General features: G+C 50.3%; 1 protein-coding gene across 1 annotated transcript; it reads left to right on the forward strand.

Moving 5' to 3' along the window:
- Positions 1–4,981: 4,981 nt before the first annotated feature.
- On the forward strand, positions 4,982–12,017 carry LOC140264755 (DNA-directed RNA polymerase I subunit RPA49-like). The gene is made up of 6 exons (XM_072360666.1): positions 4,982–5,061; positions 5,791–5,845; positions 6,511–6,644; positions 7,062–7,138; positions 8,600–8,729; positions 10,931–12,017. Exons 1-5 carry the CDS (start codon positions 5,013–5,015, stop codon positions 8,624–8,626), a joined length of 342 nt encoding a protein of 113 aa, XP_072216767.1. The 5' UTR covers positions 4,982–5,012; the 3' UTR covers positions 8,627–8,729; positions 10,931–12,017.
- Positions 12,018–24,655: the final 12,638 nt, after the last annotated feature.

Consider the following 24,655-nt stretch of genomic DNA (forward strand, 5'->3'; position numbering starts at 1 on the left):
AGAGCTCCATTCTGCTTGCAAACTCTCAGTCCAAAACTATTCACAACTCTAAGGAAACGAACACCTGAAGCAGTTGGATCATCTGCCATGTGCCGCGTTCGGCTTCTTGGCATCATGATGAACACAAAGAGTTTTCTGCTGCCCTGCAGAAATGGACAAAGTCCTGCTCACAAATGGACCAAGTTTCAGTGTACAGACAGGCCTTTCTACCCACAGCTCAGCATGTTCTGCCATCTGAACAGCAAGGCCTCTTGTCAAGCTCAGCTATTTCCCTTCTCAGTGTATTCTAGCACAACTGATACCCAATGTTATCCTCCTGTAGAGTGCCATCGTATTGTCATCGTCCAAAGGAAAAACCCACACAGCAGAGCATACAGCAGTACACCCATGCTCCAAATATCCGCCTGAAAAACAAAAAGACAAGCTTACAAACCTGAAGCACCCAAAATGGCTTACTGACAGATTGCATTGTCTGTCCTTGCCAAAGCCCACACACAGCCCATGAAAAGCTGGCTCTTTCCCTCAGCAAAAAAAACCTTACAGTCCCAGAGAAAGCACGTAACCCTCATTCAATTGTTCTTCCACTCAACTTAGAGCGCTACTAAAACCAGTATCTTCATCTTAGCTCATCACACTGCTGCAGTTCCTTTGACCAGGATTTCACTGGCACAAATGAAATCAAAGCCATCACAAGGGATTTAGCACAGTTGTGTGTTACTGGCTACGAGAGCTGTCAGCACAGTCACCTGTAAGGCTTTGCTGCTGTTCTACTGATGTATAGGCACAACAAGGTTCACACACCTCACAGTGCCAATCTCTGAAGCTGCTGTTTTGTAGAGCCCCAAAGCAGTCGCTTGAGACAGTTCAGGATCAGCCAGAGACAAACCAGCCAGCTGTGTGAACTGAGACCAATTGCACTTCTCTAGTCTGCGGCCACTGACAGCTTCTGAGAGCTACCAAGCAATGCAGCCTAGCAGAATCCAGAAGGGAAACCAAGAGAGCCTACCTGAGCTCCACTGCGTTTAAATGCTCCGTGCAGAGGGGAGGGAAAGAGGGTAAAACAAACACCGGTCTACATACCTCTGAGCCAGTATCCACTTTGCCCTGGATTAGCTCTGGTGCTGAAGAAGCTGGGCTTCCACAGCATGTGCTCAGGCGGTAATCAAGGCCTCCCTGGAATAACACAAAGAATAGAGAGAAACATTGGCTTTAACAGAGTTGATGTCTTCTGGGAATAACACTCCAGAAGCCTCAGAGGCTTCTTCTCCTGTGTATATTTTCATTCATCTGACATTTTGCTTTCATTCAATGTGACCTCACTAAGCAAGTATTGTCTAAGACCGTGAGTATCACGTAAATGTGCAGATCTCAAGCTGCTCACTTATCCAGTGCCCTTGGCATGATGCGTCTCTGGCCGCGTCGTCCCCTGGGATATGTAGTTCTCCTCCAAGAGCTGAGTACTCGGGATGCTGCCATTCCACAGAACTGGAGCATGAACCTTCCACACTTCCGCATACCCTCTGTTACACTTGCACATACCCTCTGTTACACTTGCACATACCCTCTGTTACACTTGCACATACCCTGTTACACTTGCACATACCCTCTGTTACACTTGCACATACCCTCTGTTACACTTGCACATACCCTCTGTTACACTTGCACATACCCTCTGTTACACTTGCACATACCCTCTGTTACACTTGCACATACCCTCTGTTACACTTCTGTGTGCCATTAACAACTACACTTTCTTATACCACCAAAACAGTTTGCCACTCTTTGTACCCTCAGTTAATGATTCATACTGCACATGATGTCATGATGTAGAATATTGACAGCAACAGCACAAAACCACGACAAACCTCTTCGTAGAAACTATTGCTGAAGAAAATTGTTTTTGCCACAGAAGTGGCTGTAACAGAACAACAGGGACTACTTGTCACCTCCACAAAGACTGCACTAGTACCTTCTCTTCAACCTAAGGAAGTAACTACATCCACACGGCTGATTCAACCCACCACTGTGCTGCTTTATATGAGAATGGCTGAACGATCTGCTTACGGTTACCCAAAACTCACTGGAAAAACTCTAACCCCGTCATTCCACACGCAGAAGGAAGTCAGTCTACACAAATGACTTACAAGGCTCTGCGTGTTTGATGACTGCTGCTCCAAAAGTAATGCCTTCTATTTTGTTATGTCGGCCCACAACGTCAGAGGTGGATGTTGGCGGGATGGCAGCAGAGGTTGAATCTTCACACCAACGTTCTGCTGGGGCCATATGACAGACGGCAGCAGAGGGCCAGTATGACAAGATGGCATCTGACGTGGAAGCGCGTACGAAGCAGAAACGAGTTGCTGAATTCCTGCATGCAGAAAAACCAGCACCCAACGACATTGATCAACTCTTGTGGAGCACAAAGAGTAGATGTGAGCACGGTGAGGTGGTGGATGCCGTGTTTCTGCAGTGGTGACAGATGTCACCTCTGCTGGTGCAGATTTATATGAGGGTGGTACGCAGGCCCTCGCTCGTCACCAATGAGAATGCATTGCTAATGGTGGTTACCATGCTGAAAAACGGCGCTTGGCCATGGAGCATTATGCTCTCCCAAGTGATCCATCAGTTGTAGTTTGCACAGGAATAAACAGGAGGCATTACTTTCAGAGCAACCTATGCAGCACGCACAACGATGCGAAATGGAAACATTTCATTAAACGACAATTGCCACGATTTTCAAGCGTGGGTGCTGAATGAAACCCCTGAGCGATTCTTAAAGGGCGGAGGAAGAAATGAAGCACGTCTGGTCAGCTCCAAGACAGAGCTGCGTTCTGGGCTTGACACAGACATCAGTGCCGACTGAGCTCTCTCCTGTAACAGACAGGCTTACGAGACAAGCCACCAGCTGCAGGCTGGGCCTAACAGATGCCTCACGCCCTTAGCAAGGCACAGCAGGCGGGGCTGAGTCAGAGTCAGCACCCGAGTCAGCACCCCCCCACCCAAGTCCCGTCCTGCACAGCTCGGCTACGACGAGCAACGCGGTACCGGCACAAAGGTGAGGCAGGAGGGCCCGCTCTGCTGCGTGCCCCTCGGGGTGACTCGGGTATCCGGGCCGTGCCTGGACCGCCTCTATGGGCAGGAAGGGCTGCTGTGTGCGGGCGGCTCCCTTACCGCCCAGGCAGCCCGCCGGGAGACCCTCACGGCCCAGCCCGCGCTGCGCCCCTCCCCCAGGGGGCCGGTCTTACGCACCGCCGCCGTTACAGACCCGACGAGCCCCGCTCCAGGCTCCTCCTTCAGCGCCGGGACAGCGAGGCGGGCGGCGGGGCCGGGACAGACGGCAGCAGCCCACGGGAGGCCCACCGGGCCGAGGTCCGACCGGGCCGAGTTCCGACCGGGCCGAGCTGCGACCGGGCCGAGTTCCGACCGGGCCGAGCTCCGACCGGGCCGAGCTCCGACCGGGCCGAGCTCCGACCGGGCCGAGTTCCGACCGGGCCGAGTTCCGACCGGGCCGAGGTCCGACCGGGCCGAGCTCCGACCGGGCCGAGTTCCGACCGCGGGCCCAGCGCGCACCGAACCCGCCGCGCAGCGACGCTCGCAGCCTCTCGCCGCGTCGCCCGGAAGTGACGCCCTAGTGGCGACGAGCGGAAGTGACGCACTCTCGGAGCGCCCGCCGGAAGCGGCGGCATCGCGGCGTGGCGCTAGCCAATGGGCGGCTTGTGGCAGCGCTGAGCTTCGTGTCACTGAAGGACGTGCAGCAAAACGTGCGCTTTCAAACCATGCGCTCTTCAAGTCATGGTTCTTTGTCTGTCAGGTGTCAGAAGCTGAAAGGCTTTCATACGTGGGGAATAACTTCAGCAGCGGAGCCATGACATGCAGCTCCCTGTGCAGGTATGGGGAGCTGGCCACACTGTGCGAGAAACAAGAAGGTGAAAGCAGAGGAGCTGCGCAAATGAAATGGCCTTGTAGCCTTCTGTCAAGGTGACTGGTGAGTTCTCATTGAGGCCGTGGTGCGAATGGGGAGGAGCTGGGCAGCTGATGTCATCTGGCAGCCGCACCATTTTGCACGCTGCTTCCTCGGGAGCTGTGATCTTACACATAAGCGGAGTTTAGATCTGCTGGAGGAGAAGAGTGAGAAGGTGTCTGCACGGAGCTGAAACCTGGGCACAACAGCATTATTCCTTCTGAGCTGCCAAGATCAGTACCAGGAAACCAGGGGGTCGTTGGTCACCATTGAACTTCTGGGCCACAGTCCGGAGGTGCTGTATGAATTAAGAACTTGTCTGTGCCTCGTGCTGTAATGGGAAGCCTTGGTGAAATCACCAGTTGTCACACGTGCTGGTTTTAGAAGGTGACCTTTGTAGCCTCGAGGCAGCTCCCATGAATTCCTAAGAACTATTTTGCGTGGGGGATCGTTCCCATCCTCTGGTAGAAGAACCTCTTGTATCAGTGGAAACCAAGTGTAAGATCATCTTACTTTGTCACGGCTAACCTACAGAGCTCTGAAGTACATTTGGTGTGTGTGTCAGGCTCCTGTTAGTGAGTGCTGTGCCCCGTGGACGCGCTACATTTGTCCTGCAGTGTTTGCTCGTGGTTTATCTCTACTCTGACCACGGGGGTTACTTAAAGTAGAAGTGGGGTGACACAACGTAAACAGAACTGCAGAAACTGCTAAGACGAGGTGCTTCCAGCCATTTAATGTCCTTGTGCTGGTTCTTTTGAAAGGGTCGTGATATAGATTGTTAAATTTTTCTCTCCAAATACAAACTGGATGATGTTTAAAGGTCCAACTCTAAGGATTCTGTGAGTCTGTTCTATGATTCTGTGGTGAGGAGCAGCACAGACTATTTGGGTTTGCTCCTCTGAAGTGTGAAATGAAAAATGACTTGCTAGAAATTAACCTGTTCTATAGATTCCAAGTTAATTTTTCTCAGCTCTGAGACTGTCAATGGTTATCATTTGCACTTGTTCTCCCCAGGTATTTTCTTGGTGTTTTAAACAAGGATCCTGGGCAAATGGAAGTCTATAATGCTGAAATATTCAACATGCAACCTTTACTGTCAGGTAGGACAGTTCTGTATTTAACCCTGGTGCCGAGGTCACAATGTCTTGGAAATATGTATGCATTCAAAACCGACTAATTGGCTACTGACAGCATTGCCCTGTTTCCTCCTACTCTTATTTCTGCTGTGCCGCCTTAGAATGAGGGAAGGAGGATACATCACTCTGTCCACGCCTGGGGAGCAGTATGGAATGAAAAAAGGGAGAATGAAGCAGAATCACAGCTGATAGTCACGGGAAGAGTGAAGCAGAGAGCTCGGGTGTGGGAGGGTGGAAATACCAGAGTTAGAAATAGAGTTGTCACTGCTTAGGATAATTGCAGCCCTTCTCCTGCTGAGGGAGGCTTGGAAATAATCAAGTTAGTAGACTGAGTCGTTCACTGAAAAAGAAAACAGCTTTTCCCCAGCAGAACTGCTTTTTATTTCTGAATCTAGTGGAAATGATCCTAAGAATATGATCTTTAAGGAACTGTTTTCTTTTTTAGGCAACAGGAGCTTAGTATTGCTGCAACCTGTGCATTATGCTTTTAGATTTTGTAGCAAAAATTGTCCCTCTTTATTTTAGGTACATAATCTTTCACATTCAGTGTATTTTATTAACAAAATCCTGTAGAGAAGACCCTGAAGTGGTGTGCCTAGTCCTTCTGTAATTTATTAGAGCTAAAGGGGTACCCAATACATGCACTTTCCTGCCTGCTGCAAGCCAAGCATACTAATTTTTATTCTTTTGTAGATAATTTAATTCCTGATGACACAAGGGATTATCAGAATAAATCCTACAGGGAAAGGTAAGGTTGAAACCTGATATCATAATGTGCTGTAGTTATCCAGCAGACAGTGGTAAATACTTGTCTGAAACTGAGATGTTTGATTTGTTGCAGGACAAACTTGTGCAGGGTCAGCATTCTTTCTATGCACTGATGGTTTTTGAGACAGCATGTTGTTCGTGTCTAGCTTAGCAGTATGTTCCTAAATACTTTAGACTTGTCTACAGTTCCAGATAAAACATGCCCGTTTGCATTTCTTTGTCGTATGCTTTGTTTGTACCCAGCGTTATGTTTGGAATTACTTTAAAAACATACATGTAGAACAAGCGGTGGTTATCTGGGTATTCTTCCTGCATGCAAAGTGTCTTGAGTTCAGTGTGTTGTCGTTGCTTCTGTGTTATACACAGGTGGATTTGTGCATTGAGGCATTTGGTACCAGCAAGCGGAAGCGAGCTCTGAACTTGTGGTTTTTGCAGTGCAGGGGCCTCTGTAGTGCCACGTGCAGAAATGTGCTGACTGTGGTGGACAGAAAATGTACTCACAGAGCAGCATTGTGAGCTTTCTTGTATTAGTGTTCAGGAAACTATTCTAACCTAAAAGAGCTGTGCGGTGGATTTAAGGATGTGTTCTAATAAGAAAGCTAGTCCCTGATTCTCTGGTCCTCATGCTCCCTCTTTCCTCTTCAGCCATTGCTCCTTTGTCTTAGAAGAGCTGAAGTTCCTGCCTGCTGATGAGAAGAGCAGGGACCGCAAAGCTCGATGCCTCTGGTTCCTGGACATCCTTATTAAGTTCAGCTTCCTGAAAATAATCAAGAAGAAGCGTAAGACAATTTTCAGCTCTTACCCTTTTCAGCTGCCTGCTGGGACTTGGTTTGTAGTTACCATAATAGCAAACAATGAAGCTTCCCAGAGTTACCTGTTTGATAAATGGCTACATGCAGCAGTTACAGTTCAGCTTGTTTCGTGATGAGGTTCAGTATTTCCATGCCATTGTGGAGTTTTAGATCTGCACCTACTGGGATATACGTGTGTCATTCTCTTCAGTCCTTTTCTAACTGTCATACATCAGGGTCCTGCAGTGAGATCCTATTTGTAGGAGATAAAATAGTTTACATCTGAGTTTGAGATTCCTTTTTTGCTTACAGACAGTTCCTGGTTTCTGTACCTGAAAACATTTTATATCCATTATTTTATATAACCAGTCTTGGTGCTCGCTGTGAAACCCCTTTCCATTCTAGATCCAATGGGTCCTGAATGCCCCCACATCATTAGCAGGAAGCTTATGAAGAACTTCACTGACCTACAACAATGGCGGGTAAGGAACTGTGATTGCTTTGATGTTATTGATGTTCAGAGGATGGAGAAAACAGCTTGAAGGGTCACAGAGTCATTATCAAATAGCACTGCACCAAAACGGGAACAGCAGAAGCTTCTCTTGAGTAGCAGGCCAGGCCAGGTAAAATATTCTGTTATGGCTGATCACAGAATCACAGAATCACAGAATTATAGGGGTTGGAAGGGACCTCTAGAGATCATCGAGTCCAACCCCCCTGCCAAAGCAGGCTCCCTACACCACGTCGCACAGGTAGGCGTCCAGGCGGGTCTTGAATATCTCCAGAGAAGGAGACTCCACCACCTCCCTGGGCAGCCTGTTCCAGTGCTCCGTCACCCTCACCGTAAAGAAGTTCTTGCGCACATTCGTGCGGAACTTCCTATGCTGGAGTTTCAGCCCATTGCCCCTAGTCCTGTCCCCACGCACTACTGAAAAGAGACCAGCCTCGCCACTATAGCTCCCACACCTCAGGTATTTATAAACCTGGATCAAGTCCCCTCTCAGCCTTCTTTTCTCAAGGCTAAACAGACCCAGTTCCCTAAGTCTCTCCTCGTAGGGGAGATGGTCCAGGCCCTTCACCATCTTTGTGGCCCTCCGCTGGACTCTTTCCAAGAGATCCCTGTCTTTTTTGTACTGGGGAGCCCAGAACTGGACACAGTATTCCAGATGAGGCCTCACCAGGGCAGAGAAGAGGGGGAGGATCACCTCCCTTGACCTGCTGGCTACGCTCTTTTTAATGCACCCCAGAAATGATGTTCATCCATGAATAATGGAAGTCTGAAACGTAACTGGGAGAGGCAGAGTCATGTGTGCTTAAACAAGCCTGTGCCTGTGAATTTAGCCAGGCTCACCAGGCTGACTTGATCAGCAAGAGTGAGAAGATTTGTACTTGTTGCTACAGTGCCTTTTCTCAAGAATCCAACAGCCTCTGCGTAGCATAACTGCCATTGCTCAGCCATCATCTATCTGCTGTTTGCTGTGAGCTGGAGGTTAACAGAGAGGTTGAAACCGTGTGGGCCATCGAGGGTGCATTTGTTTATAAAGACTCAGACCAGGGGTGAACAGTAAAAATAAATGCTTTCAGACCTGCTCTGTGTGTTGTGTATGGCTGCAGTGGGTACCTTTAGATCAGCTTCACCTCGCTGTCATCTTGCCAGTGTGCCACAGAGACAGAAGTGTTTGTAGACAGTGATTCAGTCAAGTCTGTAAACCTGTAAACATCTCCAGAGACCTGCACTTTTGAACAGAAACATGGGCAGTTGTTGAGGAAGACCTTGAGGCCCCTGTGATCAGGGACCTGTGTTTCCTAAAGCTCTTTTTTCATGTCTCGGAAATGCTTGCCATAGCTAACTGGGGCTCCAGTTCTGTCTGCACCTGGTGGGTGGTTGTGTTTTGGGTTTGCTAACTCTCTGCTTTTCATCTGTTCTCACACTTGCTGTTCAGTGTTCAGAATTTAATCTGCGTCGCTGAAGACTAAAATTGCAGCATATGTCATTGCACTGGCTCTGCACATTAAAAACTTCCAAGCTGACCTCACTGTCCTGCAGAATGACTTGAAGCTCCACGAAAGTAGGTGAGTCATGTTTGCTTATGCCTGTTAAGATGCCTGTGGTCCTCGTGCAAGCAGTCCCTGGGGAAGAGGGCTCTGGAGCCTCTTCTGTGCCCAAACAGTACAGCGATACCCGCTGTGAGTTCCCTATGTTGCAGTTAGACTCTGAGTGTGTTGAAGTTTTATATTCAAGCCCTGCTACGTCTAATGGGGTAGTTCTATGTGTCAAAGCTTTGAAAGAGTGCTTTTCACAAACCTGCTCAGGTGCACTGTGAGGCTTTTTGTCTATCTGAAAGTGGAAAAACTTGAGGCAGGCAGCATCAAAATGGCAGAAAACCTATCCAGGTGCTACCCAGTGCTGTGTCTTGCCTGCTAAGTCATGTTGCTCCTCACTGAATCCCTTCTTTCAGCAGAGATCTGGTGTCAGCTCGGTACCAGTCTGGATGCAAGTACAGATTTGTATCTGACTGTAACTGGAAAACTAGAAACAGATTTTCTTTCTCACAGGCAGATTGTGAGCATGTAGTTGCTGTTCCTCCCCAGATGCAAGACTTTACAATTTAACTTTATAAGATTCTGCTCGCCTTACCTCCTCAGTTTGTCAGAGTCTGTTTGGATGTCAGCATAGCCCTCTGGCACTGGGAGGAGGAGCCAACTCAGTGAAGATGAATGGTGGAGAACAGTGTGCAGTATAAGCATCCAGGCAAACAATGCTTGTCATGATAGATTTTGAAGAAATTTCTTCCTAGGCTTAAATTTTCTGTGAAGAAACTACTGTTCTTCTGCCAAGTGATGTCTCTGTACTGCTAGCTGCGCGGATGTGCTTAAACCTGCAGGTGTCTGGCAGAGCCTGACAGCTCCTCTGACAGCGAGGACTCCCAGCAGACATTAGCTGATCAGGCAGCTTGTTATTGCTACCTGGGAGTGGGTCAGGTTGCCCTGTTAATAGCTGCTCAGCTGTGTGTGATTGCTGTCCCAGCCTTTTCTGTTCTGCAAGATGTGGTGACTCTAAAGACATTTGCTGCCTGACTCCACTACGTGGATCTTTCCCATCAGGGTTGTTTAGAGGTGATGCAGCTGGGAAGGAACTGCAAAAGGACAGAACTCCTTCAGTACCACTGAAAAGCATTCTAGAATATGTTGGGGCTTCTCCTAGAAGGATTTAATATCAAGATTCTGGGATAACTGGAAGTTATCGGGGCTGTTACCAGCCCTTGGTTTTGTGAGCTCTGTAGTCAGATTTGATGTAAAGATTTCTGGGCTTTGCCTCCAGTTCTGCTCTTTGTTGACTAATAGTGGCGTTAACAGTATAATCTAATGTTGGTTTCCCACCTTTTTAAAATTCTATTGCTTTGGAAGTAAGCTTTTCAATAAAAGACATGCTCTTTTTCTGCAACAAACACCAAGGTTTTTGCTTTTAAGTGCTCTACTGGAGCTGGGAGCATAGACTGTAGCGTGGTGATAAGAAAAAAGTGGGGGAAGCAGCAACATGTAGGAAAAACAAAGATGAGGCATATGGCTGTGAGGCTCTTGATTTAGCCATGGAATGATCATTGCTTATGGTGGGAGGTTTGTTTGAATAGCACCAGATATCTCTTGCCATCTGAATCTGTTTTTCTTTTAAAGACGTAATGTCAGCTGAGAGGATTCTGAGGTGTGTTCTCATGGCCCCAGATGAGGCAGGACTTTCATTTCCTTGCTGCGTTTGCTCAAACATGCTTCATTCTGTGTTTGACAAGTCTCCAGGTGTGTTCTGGCTGGTGACATCTTGATCAAGCCCTGCTCAGTACCAGTCTCATCCAAAATGTGTTTACATCTAGGACTGCTGTATTTCAGCAGTTAAGAGGAGCTGCTCTCTGTATTAGGTTCTTTCCATCCTGTCACTCATGGTATAGGATTCTGTTGGAAATACGGGCTGCTTGCTTTTTTTTTCTCCAAGATTGCTGTACACTGAGTAAGGCACCGTGGGTTTTTAATACTCTCTGGGGTGCTCGTGCCCAGTTTGGTAGTGTTCTAGCCTTTCCAGCAAGGCTCCCTGCCTTGTAGTATTTAAATACTTCCAGTTTGCGTTCTGGTGGTTGTGTTGGGATGCAGAGCAGACATCCTGCTTGCTTCTACCTCCTAGCTTCCCTCCTGAGGTGAACAAGCTATTGCTCATTTCTGCAGTGTCTTTCCCAGAAGACCACTCTACCCCACTAACACAACGTTTCTCTGTTGTTTTCCAGGTTGATGGACATTGCAAGGGCCATGCGGTTGAAGGTCTCCAAGGCAAAGGGGATGCCAGGACTTGAGAAGGATCAAAATCACAAGCTTGGCACCCTTTCTCTCCCCTTGCCTGTGCAGAAAGCATCAGGGAGCCAGAGGAATCGCCAAAAGATGAACTGAGAATCTGGGAGGTGTGAGCAGGGGTGGAACAGTTCCGTTCTCAACAGTTGTTCTGCACACACAGCATCATGGGGATGCATTTGCCTGTTGGATTTGGCTTTCCAGCATCATGGCACAGCCCTGTTGAAGTCTCTGTGCTGACGGGAACAGCTGTTATTTCATTAAACTGTTTACCTTTCTTACGTATTTAGAAAATGTATCAACCCTTTGTCTTTCCTCCTGTCTGTGAGGGGAGAAAGATGTACAATGTGCCAGAACGAAATCACGTTGTTAGGAATTGTAGGTGCTGTGCTGACTGCGTACTTCAGGCGGGTTTTACCCCTTTGTGACACAAATGCAGAGATCTTGGAGGTTACCCTGAGGATGGTGGCCATGCAGTTCCCTGAGAGCTGTCCCAGCACTCCACCAGGAGCTTGCCCCAAGGCAAGAATGCTCCTCATCTCTCAGCTGGACCTCCCACAGGCCGGGAAGCACTGCAGCTCATGCTGCTGACCCTTTGCTCTGTTGAGCCTGACAGTGCTGAGAAGGGCTTGGCTCTGACTGCCCTTCAGACAGCTGAGGGCTTTGCTGTACTAGTCAAGCTCAGCTCCCTCCATCTCACCTCGTTGGCCACATTCCTGTCAGGCCTCTGCTGGACCCTTTCCCCACTGCTGCAGTGGTTCTGAGGGACACCAGCAAGGATGCTGAGCGCTTCACTGCTCTTGATGTGCATTCCATTAGCTGCCAGTGAGAAAAAGGGAGCACAAAATGAGTGACTTAGAGCCCTGCAACATCCCTCCAGAAGGCAGAGAGGATCTGCAGAGGTAGAACTCCTTCTGGCGGGCCAGCAGCAAAGCATGGACATACAGGCATGCCTTTTACTGTGTCACCTCCACATTAGCGAGGCTTAACTTAAAAAATAAAATAACCCCAGTGCAATGTCTCTTCATCCTGTTCGCTTCTCTCTTCCGGTCATATCTGTTGAGATCTTGGAAGCTTTGCCAGGAAGATCAGAACTGTTTCTGTTCCTGAAAGTAACTGTGGTTCTTCTGTCATGATAGGACCTTCTGAATGGAATCCTGAGGATCCATCAGCCCCCTTCTGTGCAGCTCAGGCAGAACCAAATCTCAGAACTCTCTCTCTTATATTTACTTTTAACAGTTGATTTCTGTTTGCCTTGTTTACTTTTTTGGGGGCAAACAACTCGTTCTGATCTACACCAGTATGAACTGTGCAAAGGTAGGCATCACTTCTGGTGGCAGCTTTCTTTTCTTCTACCTGGAAGGAACCCCATTTTGCAGGGACTGGCTGCTGGAATTGCAGTGAATGAGGATGGAAGAGGGCAGATCACAGATAGAGGAACAAAAGTGTCTTTGTTGTGCCAGTTCATTTCTCCCAAGTGTTCTGTCTGTTTATTTGATTGCCAATATTATCTTGTTGTGTTTCTTGAGTGATGCCAGGTATAACAGTCTCCCAGTTTGCATTTCCTAGTTGTCACTCCTGTTGCTGTTGAAGGCAACATAGCTTTCATGGAATCACCACATGGTTGTGTTGGAAGGGATCTGGCAGCCACATAAAATGCGGTTTCTCCATCCCTCACTGTCTATTTAAAAAAGTAACATACTGTTGGTGGAGGTTTTTTTGTCTACTTTTATTGTGCCTGACACCCATGACAGAGGGAGGCAGTGATTGTGTAGAACTGCTAATGGCTTTGAATGGCTTTGAGCTTAACCTGTTGATCTCTGTGTGGACATGGAAGAGGCATTTGCAAGTGAGCCTGATGATGGCAATTACATACTTTTGTAAAAGCACAGAAGAGGTGAGGGGAAACACGAAATAACAGCCACTGGAAAAGCAAAAGGGGCTCGTGTACTCGTGGCCACCAGGTTGGGCAATCTGTATGCCCACTCAGTATCCTGTCTACTGTGGTGAGCAGCTGCATCTGCACGCACAGGGAATGTAAGGAGATGGGGTACATGGTACTGCCTGCAGGAGGGTACTGCACACTCTGCTACCACCCTGCTCCAGCAGGTTAAGGAGTCTGAGCCTCACTGTCCTTTTACACCTGGGGAGAACAGACTTTTGGCACCAAATGCCAACATATTCCACTAAAAGATACGCCCAAGGCATTGAATGCTCTTCTCACTACCTCCTTCCAGTTCTCCCCTAGGAACAGAAACCACTAAGATTCTACAGCAAACGCATCTATGCTGCAAGAGCACACTGAACCACCTGCAACAGGGAAACATGGTTTTGTAGAGTGGCTTTGAAAACACACCTTTAGACAGCTGTCTCCCTGTAGCCAAAAGGAACCCAAGCAGGAAAAGAAGAGTCCAGCCTGAAACACGCCCATGCTACTAGCCCAGGTTTTTCACGGTGAATGCAGAATCCATCCTGTTCTTGAGGTAACAAATGACCAGTGGGTCTCCCCCTGCTCCGCCCCTTCTCCTTACAAGCGAGAAGAAGGAAGAAAAAACAAGCAGAAGAAACCCAGACGTACCTTCCCACACACAGAGCAGAAATTGGAACAGCGACAGCGACTGTCTCCCTCCTGAGACATGGTGGGGAGCATCCCAGAGGAAGCCCAGGTTCTTTGCTTCTCTCCACAGGGACTTCAAGCACTCCTGGCAAGAGCTGGTTTTGTTCCTTCTTCAACTGCTTCCATCACCAAAATCTCCTTTGGAAAAGGAACCCTAAAGAAAGAAGCAGCAAATGAAAAATAATGAGCAAGAACCACTTTCCCAGCTTTCTTCTGACATGCAATTTAGACCCTTGACTAGGGCAATGACTTAAAATCAGCTGGTTCCAAGAATGATCAGAATTAGCACTGAAATCACTCACTGAACTGTAGCTGGTTACCTCCAAATTCTTTTGCTTTTGGGAACAGATGGACACAGAGTTGAAGGACACAAGATAAGTGACATCTACTTCACTGTAGGTGGTTAAGCTTGGAAGTAGGACTTGAGCAAGAAAAGCTTCTCAACTCCTTGTAAGACACAAAGCAGTGGGATGATTTCCCACACCTGCAGAAAGTCTGATCTCTGCCACAGGTGGGTGAGTGACACAAGAGCTGAGCTGCCCATCCAGAAGCACGTGGGGCAGGGCATGGAGTGGTTACATACCAACATGTGAACAGGCACTCTCCTATCAGAAGGGAAATGCCTTCTCTCTTCCATGCCATGCCCACACCACTCCTCAGGGCTGCGCTGACAGCACGGAAACAATGCAGACATGTTTTTGTCATCGTGGTGGTTTTTCACAGACCCAAAAAATGAGATATTGGGTTGCTGTGCGGGTTCCTGGGTGACACTGCCATTTCCAAGCCATTGCTTCCTAGGGGCAAAGAAGGTAAAATGCTTTAACAATTTTTCACCCAGAGATTGCTATTTTACCATTCTTTTATGCAAAAAAGGAGGACAACACAGCAGATTCTTGCAGCTGCACCAATGCCCTGGGTGCTAAAGGAATGCAAAGACAGAAATATCAAACATCCCTGTGTTATTCCCATACAAGGAGGGAAGTTATGTTTAGTAATATCTTTTATTATTTAAAAGAGGTAGTTGGCACTCCTAAAGGAAAATCCCAGGCCTCAAGTTCTGACAGTGCGGCAATCTGGAATGGACTCAGATGTGGATGACCCAAATGATTTATTCTGGGTTCTAACATCCCTTCTATGCATTGACACGTTTTCTCTCTTAACTTTCCCACAGCCATCACATGTCCGCAGAACATCCAACAAACTCTCCTTCACTGCGCACGTAGGCATTCATCCAACCACAGCCATCAGTCATTCCTAGCCATGCACTCTCCCTCCAGTCATGGTCAGTATCACGTGGCCATCACGCAGCTTACTTGACTCAGTTTTTCTCTTGTTCTGGAGGTGTCCTTGGTTCCCAGCCTTACCTTCTCATGCCGTTCATCTCGCTCTGCAGCTCCTGCTCTGAATAGTCTTCTTATGTTCCCACGGGGCAGGGAGAAAGTGAAGACACGGCCCCTGCCACCAAGGTCAGCTCTGCAGCACACATGACCTGAGGAGCACTTGGCTACTCATGCAAACTGCGCAGTGCAAGGAAGATTGTTGCATGTTGCGCTTCTTCTTCTCCTGGTTCAGAAATTAGCTTTCCTACCTAGTAAATGGGAAAAGAATATTAATAATAAAAATAATAAAAAGAAAACAAAAGCCTGACACAAAGCAGACGTGATTGCTACTATGGAATTCAGGAGGGCGAGGGATTGGCCCTCTACATGAAGAAGCTGACTGCAAAGGACTAAGAACAGCCATGAACACATGGAGAACTTGCGGGTCAAATTAGGGACTGAACCAATCATGGGCTTCTGCAGCTGAGGGTCTGCTCCAGGCCGCCCGGTGAAGGGAGCCTGTTGACGGGCCCTGCTTACTGCAGCTACCAGCAGCACCGCGCTCACTGACTCAACTTGATGGGGAATTCCAGACAGGCTGGGAAATCAGCATGGCTGGCTGCAAGCTGTCTGAGAGACTGAAGGAGTGCACTGAGAAGAACTGTGTGGCCCAAGCATTGAGCACACCAAGCAGAAGGGAAGCATTACTGGACACGGTGCACAGCAGGGCTTAAGACTGGAGGTGGTCAGGGCTGTAGTGACCATGCCCTCCTGGAGTTCCTCATCTCAAGGAATGCGGGCCTGGCAAAAAGCAAAGTCAGGACCCTGAGCTTCAGGAGAGTCAGCTGCAGGCTGTACAAAGAATTACTGGACAAGAGCCACTGGAAAACTGTTCTGAGGGGCAAAGGAATGGAAAAGAGATGGGAACTTGCTCAGAAAACCTTGCTCAGAGCTGCCCACACCTACCACAAACATCCCTGTGTGTGCACCTATGTGCAACCCAACTCCTCAACACACCAGCACACAAAGCTGGTGAGGGCTCTGGAGCACAAAGGGGCCATATGAGGAGAGGCTGCAGGAGCTGGGAATGCTCAGCCTGGAGAAGAGATGGCTCTGAGCAAGACCGTGAGCCCCCACTCACCTCAGCAGAGGTCAACCTGCACCCCAGCCATCCGCCCATCCACGTGCACACGCACACACCTGCGCCACTCTGCCTGCTTTGCACACCCACATTCACGCACCGCATCTTGTGCTCTCCTTTGCATTCACAGACGTGTGCAAACCATCCCTGGGAACACGTATGTGCCTACACCTACCAGTAAACATCCCTGTGTGTGCACCTCTGTGCAACCCAACTCCTCAGCACACCCCTGTGCAAGCACACATTGGTGCCACCGTGTCCATGCACTATCCATGTGCTCACACACACTCACGCAACCACATCCCCTAGTGCAGCCCTGTGCGCACACACAGACACACGCGTAACCCCTTCCTTTCACTCCCAAAGTGCACGCACACACTGGTACCACAATGCCCTTGCGCAGCTCCAACTCTTTGCACACTCCTGTGCATGCACATATATGTGCATGCTCATCCTTGCACACATACACACTGACATGCACAGACCTGAGCAACCCCACTGGTTTGTACACTCATGAACACAAATGTGTGCAACACCATCCGTGCACAAATACACACACAAAACATGGAACCCCACTGCTTTGCACAATCCTGTGCACACTCACGTGTGTCATGCACTGATTTCCCAGCCAGTCCTCGTGAGGTCTCTTACTTAGGACGGGAGTGCAGGGGAGCAGCCAGAAGCTGTTTGCATTCCCTGCTGTCTGCTGGGCAGGTTTGTTGGCGATGCTCGGGTTGCTTTGCTTTCCCTTGGGAGGTGGGAAGGAGCTTTGGGTTGGAGGCACATCCCGTGCCAGAGCATCCCGATGGCACGCGTGGGATCAGCAGGTCTGTCAGAGAAGTGGGTGAGGTTGCACACCAAGCTGCAGCAGAGGAAGGGGAGGAGGTCCCAGCACAGCTCTGCACCACGCTCTGCCATGCTGGGCAGCTTGTTCCTGGCTCAGCAGTGCCATCAGACTGTTTCTTGCATTCCTCCCGGTCCCTGTGAATGAAGACTCGGAACACAGTCAAGGCGTTGATTGAGCACCAGAGTGCCTTTATTCAATTGGAGAAAGGAGGACGGGAGAGGTACGGGGAAAGATGGGACTCATTCTCTGTTGTTGAGGAGAGAGCGGCTCAGAGCTCGTGTTGCTGCCTGGTGCCTGGGACTGCAGGCCTGACTCCAAGTCCCCCTCCAAGACGCTCGGCTTCTCCTCAGTGACACTGACTTGGTCCTGCTTGGAGGTGCTGCTGTCGGGGCACTCGGGCTGTGTTTGGGCTGGGCTGCACTGCAAAGGCACCGGGCCACAGTCCAGGCTGGTGACTGTGGTTTCTGGCAGGCAGAATTGATCACCTGAGGAATTCAGCTTTATTTGCCTTCATCTGTGTTTCCTCTTGCTGGATCTCATGCACTCTGCTGGCTTCAGTCTGTGTTTCTACTCCAAGAAGAAAATAAATGGGTCTTCACAAACCAGAAAACTGGAAAAGCACCCTCAAGTCTGCTGTTTGAGCTTTCTTCATTTCAAGAGCACATGCTTTTATCTCCTCAGCACTCAAACACTTATTGTTTACATGGAACCTTCTCTCTCCGAGGCTGTAGCCACTGTCTCTTGTCCTGGCAATGGCACCACTGAGCAGATCACCTCCATTCTCTGCATCCTCCATTCAGTATATTTGCACATGGATAAGATCTCCCCGGAATCTTCTCCAGGATTAACAGTCCTAGCTCTCTCAGCCTTTCCTTATAGGAGAGATGTTGCAGTCCCTTTATCATCTTCTGAGCCCTCTGTTGGATTACGTTAGGTATGATTCTTGTAACAGAGAACTCAGATCAGGACACGATGATCGATGTGTGGTCTCAACAACGCTGAACTGAGGGGAAGGAACATCTCTCTCAATCTGCTGGCAGTACCTTGCTTATTTGCAGCACAAGGATATCATTAAGTTATTTTTGGTGTATTTTTTCTTTTTCTTTTTTAAATTCTTTTTTCTTTTTTTCTTTTTTTTTTTTTTTTCATCAAGTTCACATTTCTGTTTCACATTCACTCTGTATCATTCGCTATGTAGCTCCAGGGAAAGATGGGACTCATCCTCTATTGTTGAGGAGAGGGTGGCTCACAGCTCGTGCTGTTGCTTGGAGGCAGGGACTGGTGGTCTGATTCTACATCTGCCTCCAAGATGCTCGGCTTCTCCTCACTGATGCTGACCTGAGCCTGCATGGTGGTGCTGCTGTCGGGGCACTCGGGCTGTGCTTGGCCTGGGCTGTCCTGGGACCCCTGCACTGGGTCGCAATCCAGGCTGGTGCCGGTGGTGTCTGGCAGGCTCAGGTCAGCAGCTTCCGGAGGGATGGGATGAATGAGGGCTTGAATGACGATGACGTTCTCGTCTCCATTGATGGTGCCATATGGAAGGCTGTCGACTGAAATGCAGCACCCTGTGCTTCCTAACAGCTCTGCGTTGATGGAAGCACAGGATGCGCTGTCGTCCCATGCCCGGCGTCTTCGGGGAACACAAGGGCTCGGGTCCCCTAGGAAGGAGTAGATGCACAGCGGTTAGTGTCAAACGTTCACAAGATGAATCATGCTTTAAAGAGGTCCTTGGCATTTGGCTATGTAGTGGTGGTGGGCAGAAGCAAATAGGCTTCTAGCAACAGTGTCATTGTCTCGACAGTGATCCTCGTGCAGGTGCAGCTCTTGTGTTGACAAGAGACTCATTTGGGAAAGACAGGGGTGAACCAAAGATGTCAGGCACGGGCTCGAACGCCAGAAGGAGGTACAAGCCCACTGAAAGCATGAATCCTACCTGTGCTGCTGACAAGCAGTGTTTTGAAAACTGGATTTGCACCCTTACCTGCCAGGACCAACACTTCTGCTTCTAAGGGATCGCTGGCACTGCTCTGCAGTTGGCGTTCGGCCACAGGCGATGGTTTGCCCAGGCAGAAGCAGGAACGCCAACTGCCAGCTGGTGCCTGCTTCCTCTTCATGGGCACACTTGGTCTGGAGAGAAAACAGAGCATGCTGCCAGTCGTGGTGCAGGGTGAGGGAAGAGCTGCTCCGAGCCCTTGCTGACAGTTGCCCGTTCCTGGCAAACCCACCCGACCAATGATGATAGGGGCTGGAAAGGGAAGTCCTCTTTACCTTTCAGATGGAGAATCAATGACCGCGTGGAAGTTCCTCAGATCAGCTGTGGGGCCTTCCTCCACCTCGACATCGCTGCTCTGTGTCGCCGTGGGAGGGCTGCTCTGGCCTCTCCTCTCTGCCTGTGCCTCCTGCACGGTGAGCAGCTTTGTGGCAGGAGGAGACACACACACAGACTTGGGCCCGGCAAGAGAACTGTGCCCTGCAAGGGGAAACCACAGGTAAGAGGGAGGATCAGAAAGCAGCAGCACAGCCATCCCAGTTCTGCATTTCTCTCAGACTTGCTTATCAGAGCCACTGCAAGAAGAGGAGCTCAAAGTAACCGTGTGCTCAGAGGTATGCTCGTGGCAAAGGACACAGCCACAATTAAGAGCAGCTCACTGTATCGAAACAGGCAAACAAAAACCCTAGAAAAACTAGGGGCAGGGACCTCAGAAAGCTTTGCTGCCACACTTCAATCAAGCTTCGCCTGCTTGCAAAAAATCTTAACAGCTGTGACGGTTTTCTCCATGTAAGTTATGGGTTTGGACACTCTCAGGATCCAGGAACGGGGCACCATATTCCAATCTAAACCCAGAAGCCTGCTGTCTCCTTGACAGCAAAAGCATTTTCAAAGGTCTTGGAGAAGGCCTGGCTTGGATCAAGGTGTCAGATCAAGATCAAGCTAATGGAGAAAGACGCTCACCTGCTCCCTCTCCCACGGCTGGTGTGGATGTGGAGGGGAAGAGGACGTCTGTGTGGCTGATCAGGAACTCCACCACAGCTGACTGCGTCTGCAGCTCCTTGCAGGCAGCTTCTCCATAGGCGCAGGCAGACTGGCTCCGCTGGGATCTGAAGTAAAGGCAGATCTTACAAGTCATTTCCCCAAGATCGTTTCCCCAAGTCTGAAATTTGCAGCAAAAACTGACAAGTTGGGCTCAGGAGACTTCCGCAGTGGGCAATCAGCGATGCCACTGACGAAATTCTCCTGGATCATCAGGGACACAGCAGTCCCAGCTAAACAAGTGACTAGAAACTGTCATCTGGAAATTGTGCCCCTGGAGGTTGGGGGAGAGCAGAACTAAGCATCGTGTTGAAACGGAAAAAGAAGTTTACCTTAAGAGGTTTGGAGCCCACACTATGGCCAAGTTCTGAGCACCCATGTTGGTGACGGAGCAGTTCCCGGCCAGAGACGCCAAGTGTCTCATTAAGTACTGCAGAGTCCTGGAAAACAAGAGGGGCAGATGTTCAGCACCAAAAAGCAAGCCGTGCTGCAGTGCACAAAACAAACCTCACTTCATGCTGGTTGTTGTCATTGCTACTGTCCCCGAATAGGAAGTAGGTAAAACTAAGTGCCACCACGCTGCAGCACCAAGCCCCAGCACAGCACAGCCGCAGCCATTGGCTGCACCAACCGTGCCCCCATGCCAAGGAACTGACCCAGTCAACCAACCCGACGCAGCCTTCAGCCGCTTCAGCGTGCACAGGCATGATGCTGCCAGCGTGAGGCAACACCTGGAATCGCATCATGGCCCTCTGAAAGGCAGCAGGGCTGAGCTCAGCAGACCGAGCGCAGCACTGACCTGTAGTGAGGAGCGGGCAGCTGCTGGATGGTGTCCTGCATTCTGAGCAGCCGCTCCTCCTCCGTGGCAGCACAAACAGCGTCCTGGAAAAAGGCAGGAAGGGATTCAGACACCAGGCGGGAATAGCAAAGGGAAGGGAATTCTCGCAAGCGTCGTATATAGTTTAAGTAAGCACTTCCTGGCACCACCAGAAGTGGCATCAGCCAGAGGCAGGAGGTGGCAAAGACATGCCTCGTGGGGCTAACAGAAATAAGACCTCGGAGCTGGGGCACTGCTGCAACCATCAGCCAGGACGCCCAGGGAAGAGGTACGTGTCATTTCCAAGACATTGCCCTGAGCTTACCGAGAACTTGGCATACAGCTGGTCAGTCAGCAGAGGGTTTGGGAGCTCCCTGAAGTACATCTTGCACAGGGAGCTCACGCTGTGAATGTCTCGGACGCTCAGCTCGGGAATCTGCTCCGACTCGAATTCATGGCTGCAGAAAAGGACACAGGATTGGGCAGAGGGCTTTGAGAAAGAGGAAACCAAGTCCAAAGCCACAACAAATACAGTCAAGAAAAGGAAGGGGTTCCTCGGAACGCCCGCAGCATGGCACGTGCCCCTGCTGACAGCTGTGTCAGTCGCAGCACTCTTACCGTAGTTGCTGGATCTTGGACGTAACGCCGGACAGGCGGTAGATCCCCTGCACCACGCCATGCTGCTCAACGAACTTGGCGCAGCTCTGCAGGACCTGGGGGACTACAGAACAAGAGCCAGCGGTTAGCTCAGCTTCTTACTCAAGTCCTGCTTCAGCCCGTGCTCTTCTCCCATCCCAGCCACTAAGCCCAGCCGGGCCACCGCTTGCTTCCTCCTTAAAGGAGAAAGCTGGCAGAGACAGCTGTGAGGAAACTGCAGAGACGTGTTCTTGGCTTTCCAGAAATGCCACCACCTAGCAACAGCCTGGAGAAAGTAAATCTGGCAAAGCCACACACACTGCAAGTCCCATCACAGCTCCCTCAGGAATGGAGGAATCCAATCTCAAGTCCAGAAGAGCTAGGAAAAGGCTGCAGGATGCTCTCTTTGGCCAGAAGGCTTCCTGCGTTTTCAGGCTTACACAATTGCTGGGTATGATCTCCCTTTCATCTTTAGATGCCCAGCGGAGGGAGATCTCAGCAATGGGCTGTTCCTTACCATCACGGCCAGAGCGGAGAAGGTGCTCCCCCAGGTCACACCCAAACACCCCTTCCTTCGCCGGCTCCGGCTGCTCCGATCTCCTGGGGCGGGCCTTCACCACCGAGCGAAGGAAGGTGCTGAGCTTGCCCCGTTTCCTCGGCACTGCAAAGAAACAAAATAAAGAAACCAGTTCATTTCAGGCTTGGCTCGGTTGGACGAGGCCGAGCGTAACGCCTTCGACCGAGCACGGAACAACGGGAAGAACATTCCCAACCAGGACACGCAAGAACCGATTTTCCCCGTCCCTGCAAGTGCCCAAGGCCAGGTCGGAAGGGGCCCCGGACAGCCTGCTCTCGACTCCTGCTAAATGCGCAGGCTGGGCACCCAGACTGAGGCAGGGGCCTTGGAGCCTGAGGATGATCCTTTAGACCCCTTCCAATCCCAAGCCATTCCAGGAGGATTCTGTGACTTCCTCAAGCACAACAATAAACACAGTGGGATTGGGCCAGATCTCTGCGTGTTCCCATGGACCTTAATGCAGTCCTCTTGCTAAGCTTGCTCAACTCGGGCATTAACGAACCCCCTGAAAGCCACGCTCTGACCCCATTTTACTAACCCGCATTGTCAAATGTAACATGTGTACCTGGCTTTGGCAATGAATCGACGACGGACTCGGGAACTTTTCCGCTGATGAGTTCCACGCACTCACCAGGGAAAAACCCAACCTGTAACAAGAACAAAAAGACAGCTGGGCATTAGCCCGAGTCCACAGCCAAAGGGAAAGTCCTCTGTCACCGACACAGGGCAACCGTTTGCGTCCGGAAGCCATCCTGTGCAGGCAGAGCAGCTCCAAGCTGAGATTCCAGACTCTACTGAAGTTGGGCTCTCGTGTTGGAAGCGTGTGCCTACCTGAAAGCCACGCTTGCCTCTCCACCAGGGGCTCAGCTCCTTTGGTGGCATAGCAATAATGCACACCAAGTCTCCTACCTGCAAGAGATTGAAACGTCAATTCCTGTGGCAGGAAAGCACAGCTCAAACGACTGCCTGCTTCTGCGCCGCAGAATAGCCTCAAGCTTGACAGCCATTGCACCAATGCAGCCCCCAAGGCAAGGAACGCCTGGAACTGCTTACCTCCAGGGAGAGCTCATCCGGCCCCTGGGCGACGTAGCGCTTGATAACATGGGCTGCCGCAATCGCTGGAACGTTAAGAGATGACTCCGCACGCACCAGCTGCGGCTTCCACATGTCATCAGCCTGCAAAACAGAGCACAGGCCGTGGTCAGGAGCTGAGGACAAACTCTTGCCTGCAGGAGAGCACATCTGCGGCTCCCTCTGCTGGCTCAACACAGGGAACAAAGACAAGCCAGAGCTTCACACTGTACCTCCGTGCCCACCACCTCAGGCCCACTGCTGATCTTGCTGCACTCAAGGCCCATCACACCAGGTGTGACAAGCTGGAACAGAGCAGAAACACACTTCTGTTGTCTCTATTCACACAGCACAGTATGGAGAGACTTCTTCAGAACTACCCTTGCATACCCTGCGGCATAGGCAAGTGTTCGAGAAACTACCCCTTGCTGCAGTCTGTTCCAACGTGACAGCCTATTAGGCAGCATTGTACCAAGTTGCTATCCCTCTGCCAGCAGATGGGGACTCTGGCACAGAGCAGCAGATGCATTCGCCCAGAGCGCTCTGACAGTGTGACAGAAGGGCATTAGACAGCACCCTTCTGAGGGCTGAGCTGGAGGGCAGTGAAGAAACCCATGGCATGCAAAACAATGTGGTAGGACAAACACGGCACATACCTGGCAACAAGATCACCTCAGGCTACCTGCAGCAGTTCCTGGTCACTCTGCTCAGATCTTATGAGAGCAAAAGCTGCACCAAGGCAGTGGGCGGAGGGTGGGCAGAGGAGAGAGAAAGAGCAGGTCAGTGAGCAGGGCTAAGACAGCCATGGCATAACGCACACAGCACAATCGTCCCATCCACTTGCTGCAAGACATGCTGAGTCTCAGGCTACGGGATGCCTGTCCGCCCAGCAACTTGACGATGCTTCCACAATTGAGCACAGAAGACGACGGAAGAAGCATGGGACGGGTGCCACCCTTACGGACACCCCCTTTGGAACATGCCTACCAGGGGAAAATGACGTCTGATGCTCAAGAGTAAGCAATACGGTGCTGGGAGCTCCGACAGCCAGCACTTCTCAACACCTCGCTGCCCACCCGTCCATCCTACGCTGGCTCAGCTTACCTACAGGATGCTGCGCACGATGCTACTCAAACAAAGGCACTAAACGCACAAGAACAACAAGAAAACCAACCACTCCGAACTCCTACTCGCCCACAAAGGAACACAGAACGCACCGCTCCTCCCCTCATGCCAGCCGCTTATGACATCACCAACGGCCACCAGCCTGCTCCACCATGACTCCCCACAAGGGGGGGAGGCATGACCACGTGGTCAAATGTGATTCCAACACGGCACCACAACATTGCAGAACTCAGGGTGGGGTTGGAATTACGTCCTGGTGTGGCAGCGCAATGGGAGGTGTTTGGGCACAGCTGAAGAGCTGGCTGACTCCTGACGTTTCCAAAGGAGGGTGCCAGATTCACTCTCAGCATTCTTTTGCAGGGCTCTTTGGGATGCTTCAAACCCATTTCACTGACTAGGTCACTTCTAGAATGTTCAGCTGACAAATGCTCGCTTTGTCTGGGTAACGCCTCTATGCATCATGAATGAAAAATAAAATTAAAT

This window comes from Excalfactoria chinensis (assembly GCF_039878825.1).
Source record: "Excalfactoria chinensis isolate bCotChi1 chromosome Z unlocalized genomic scaffold, bCotChi1.hap2 SUPER_Z_unloc_6, whole genome shotgun sequence".
Classification (NCBI taxonomy): Eukaryota; Metazoa; Chordata; class Aves; order Galliformes; family Phasianidae; genus Excalfactoria; species Excalfactoria chinensis.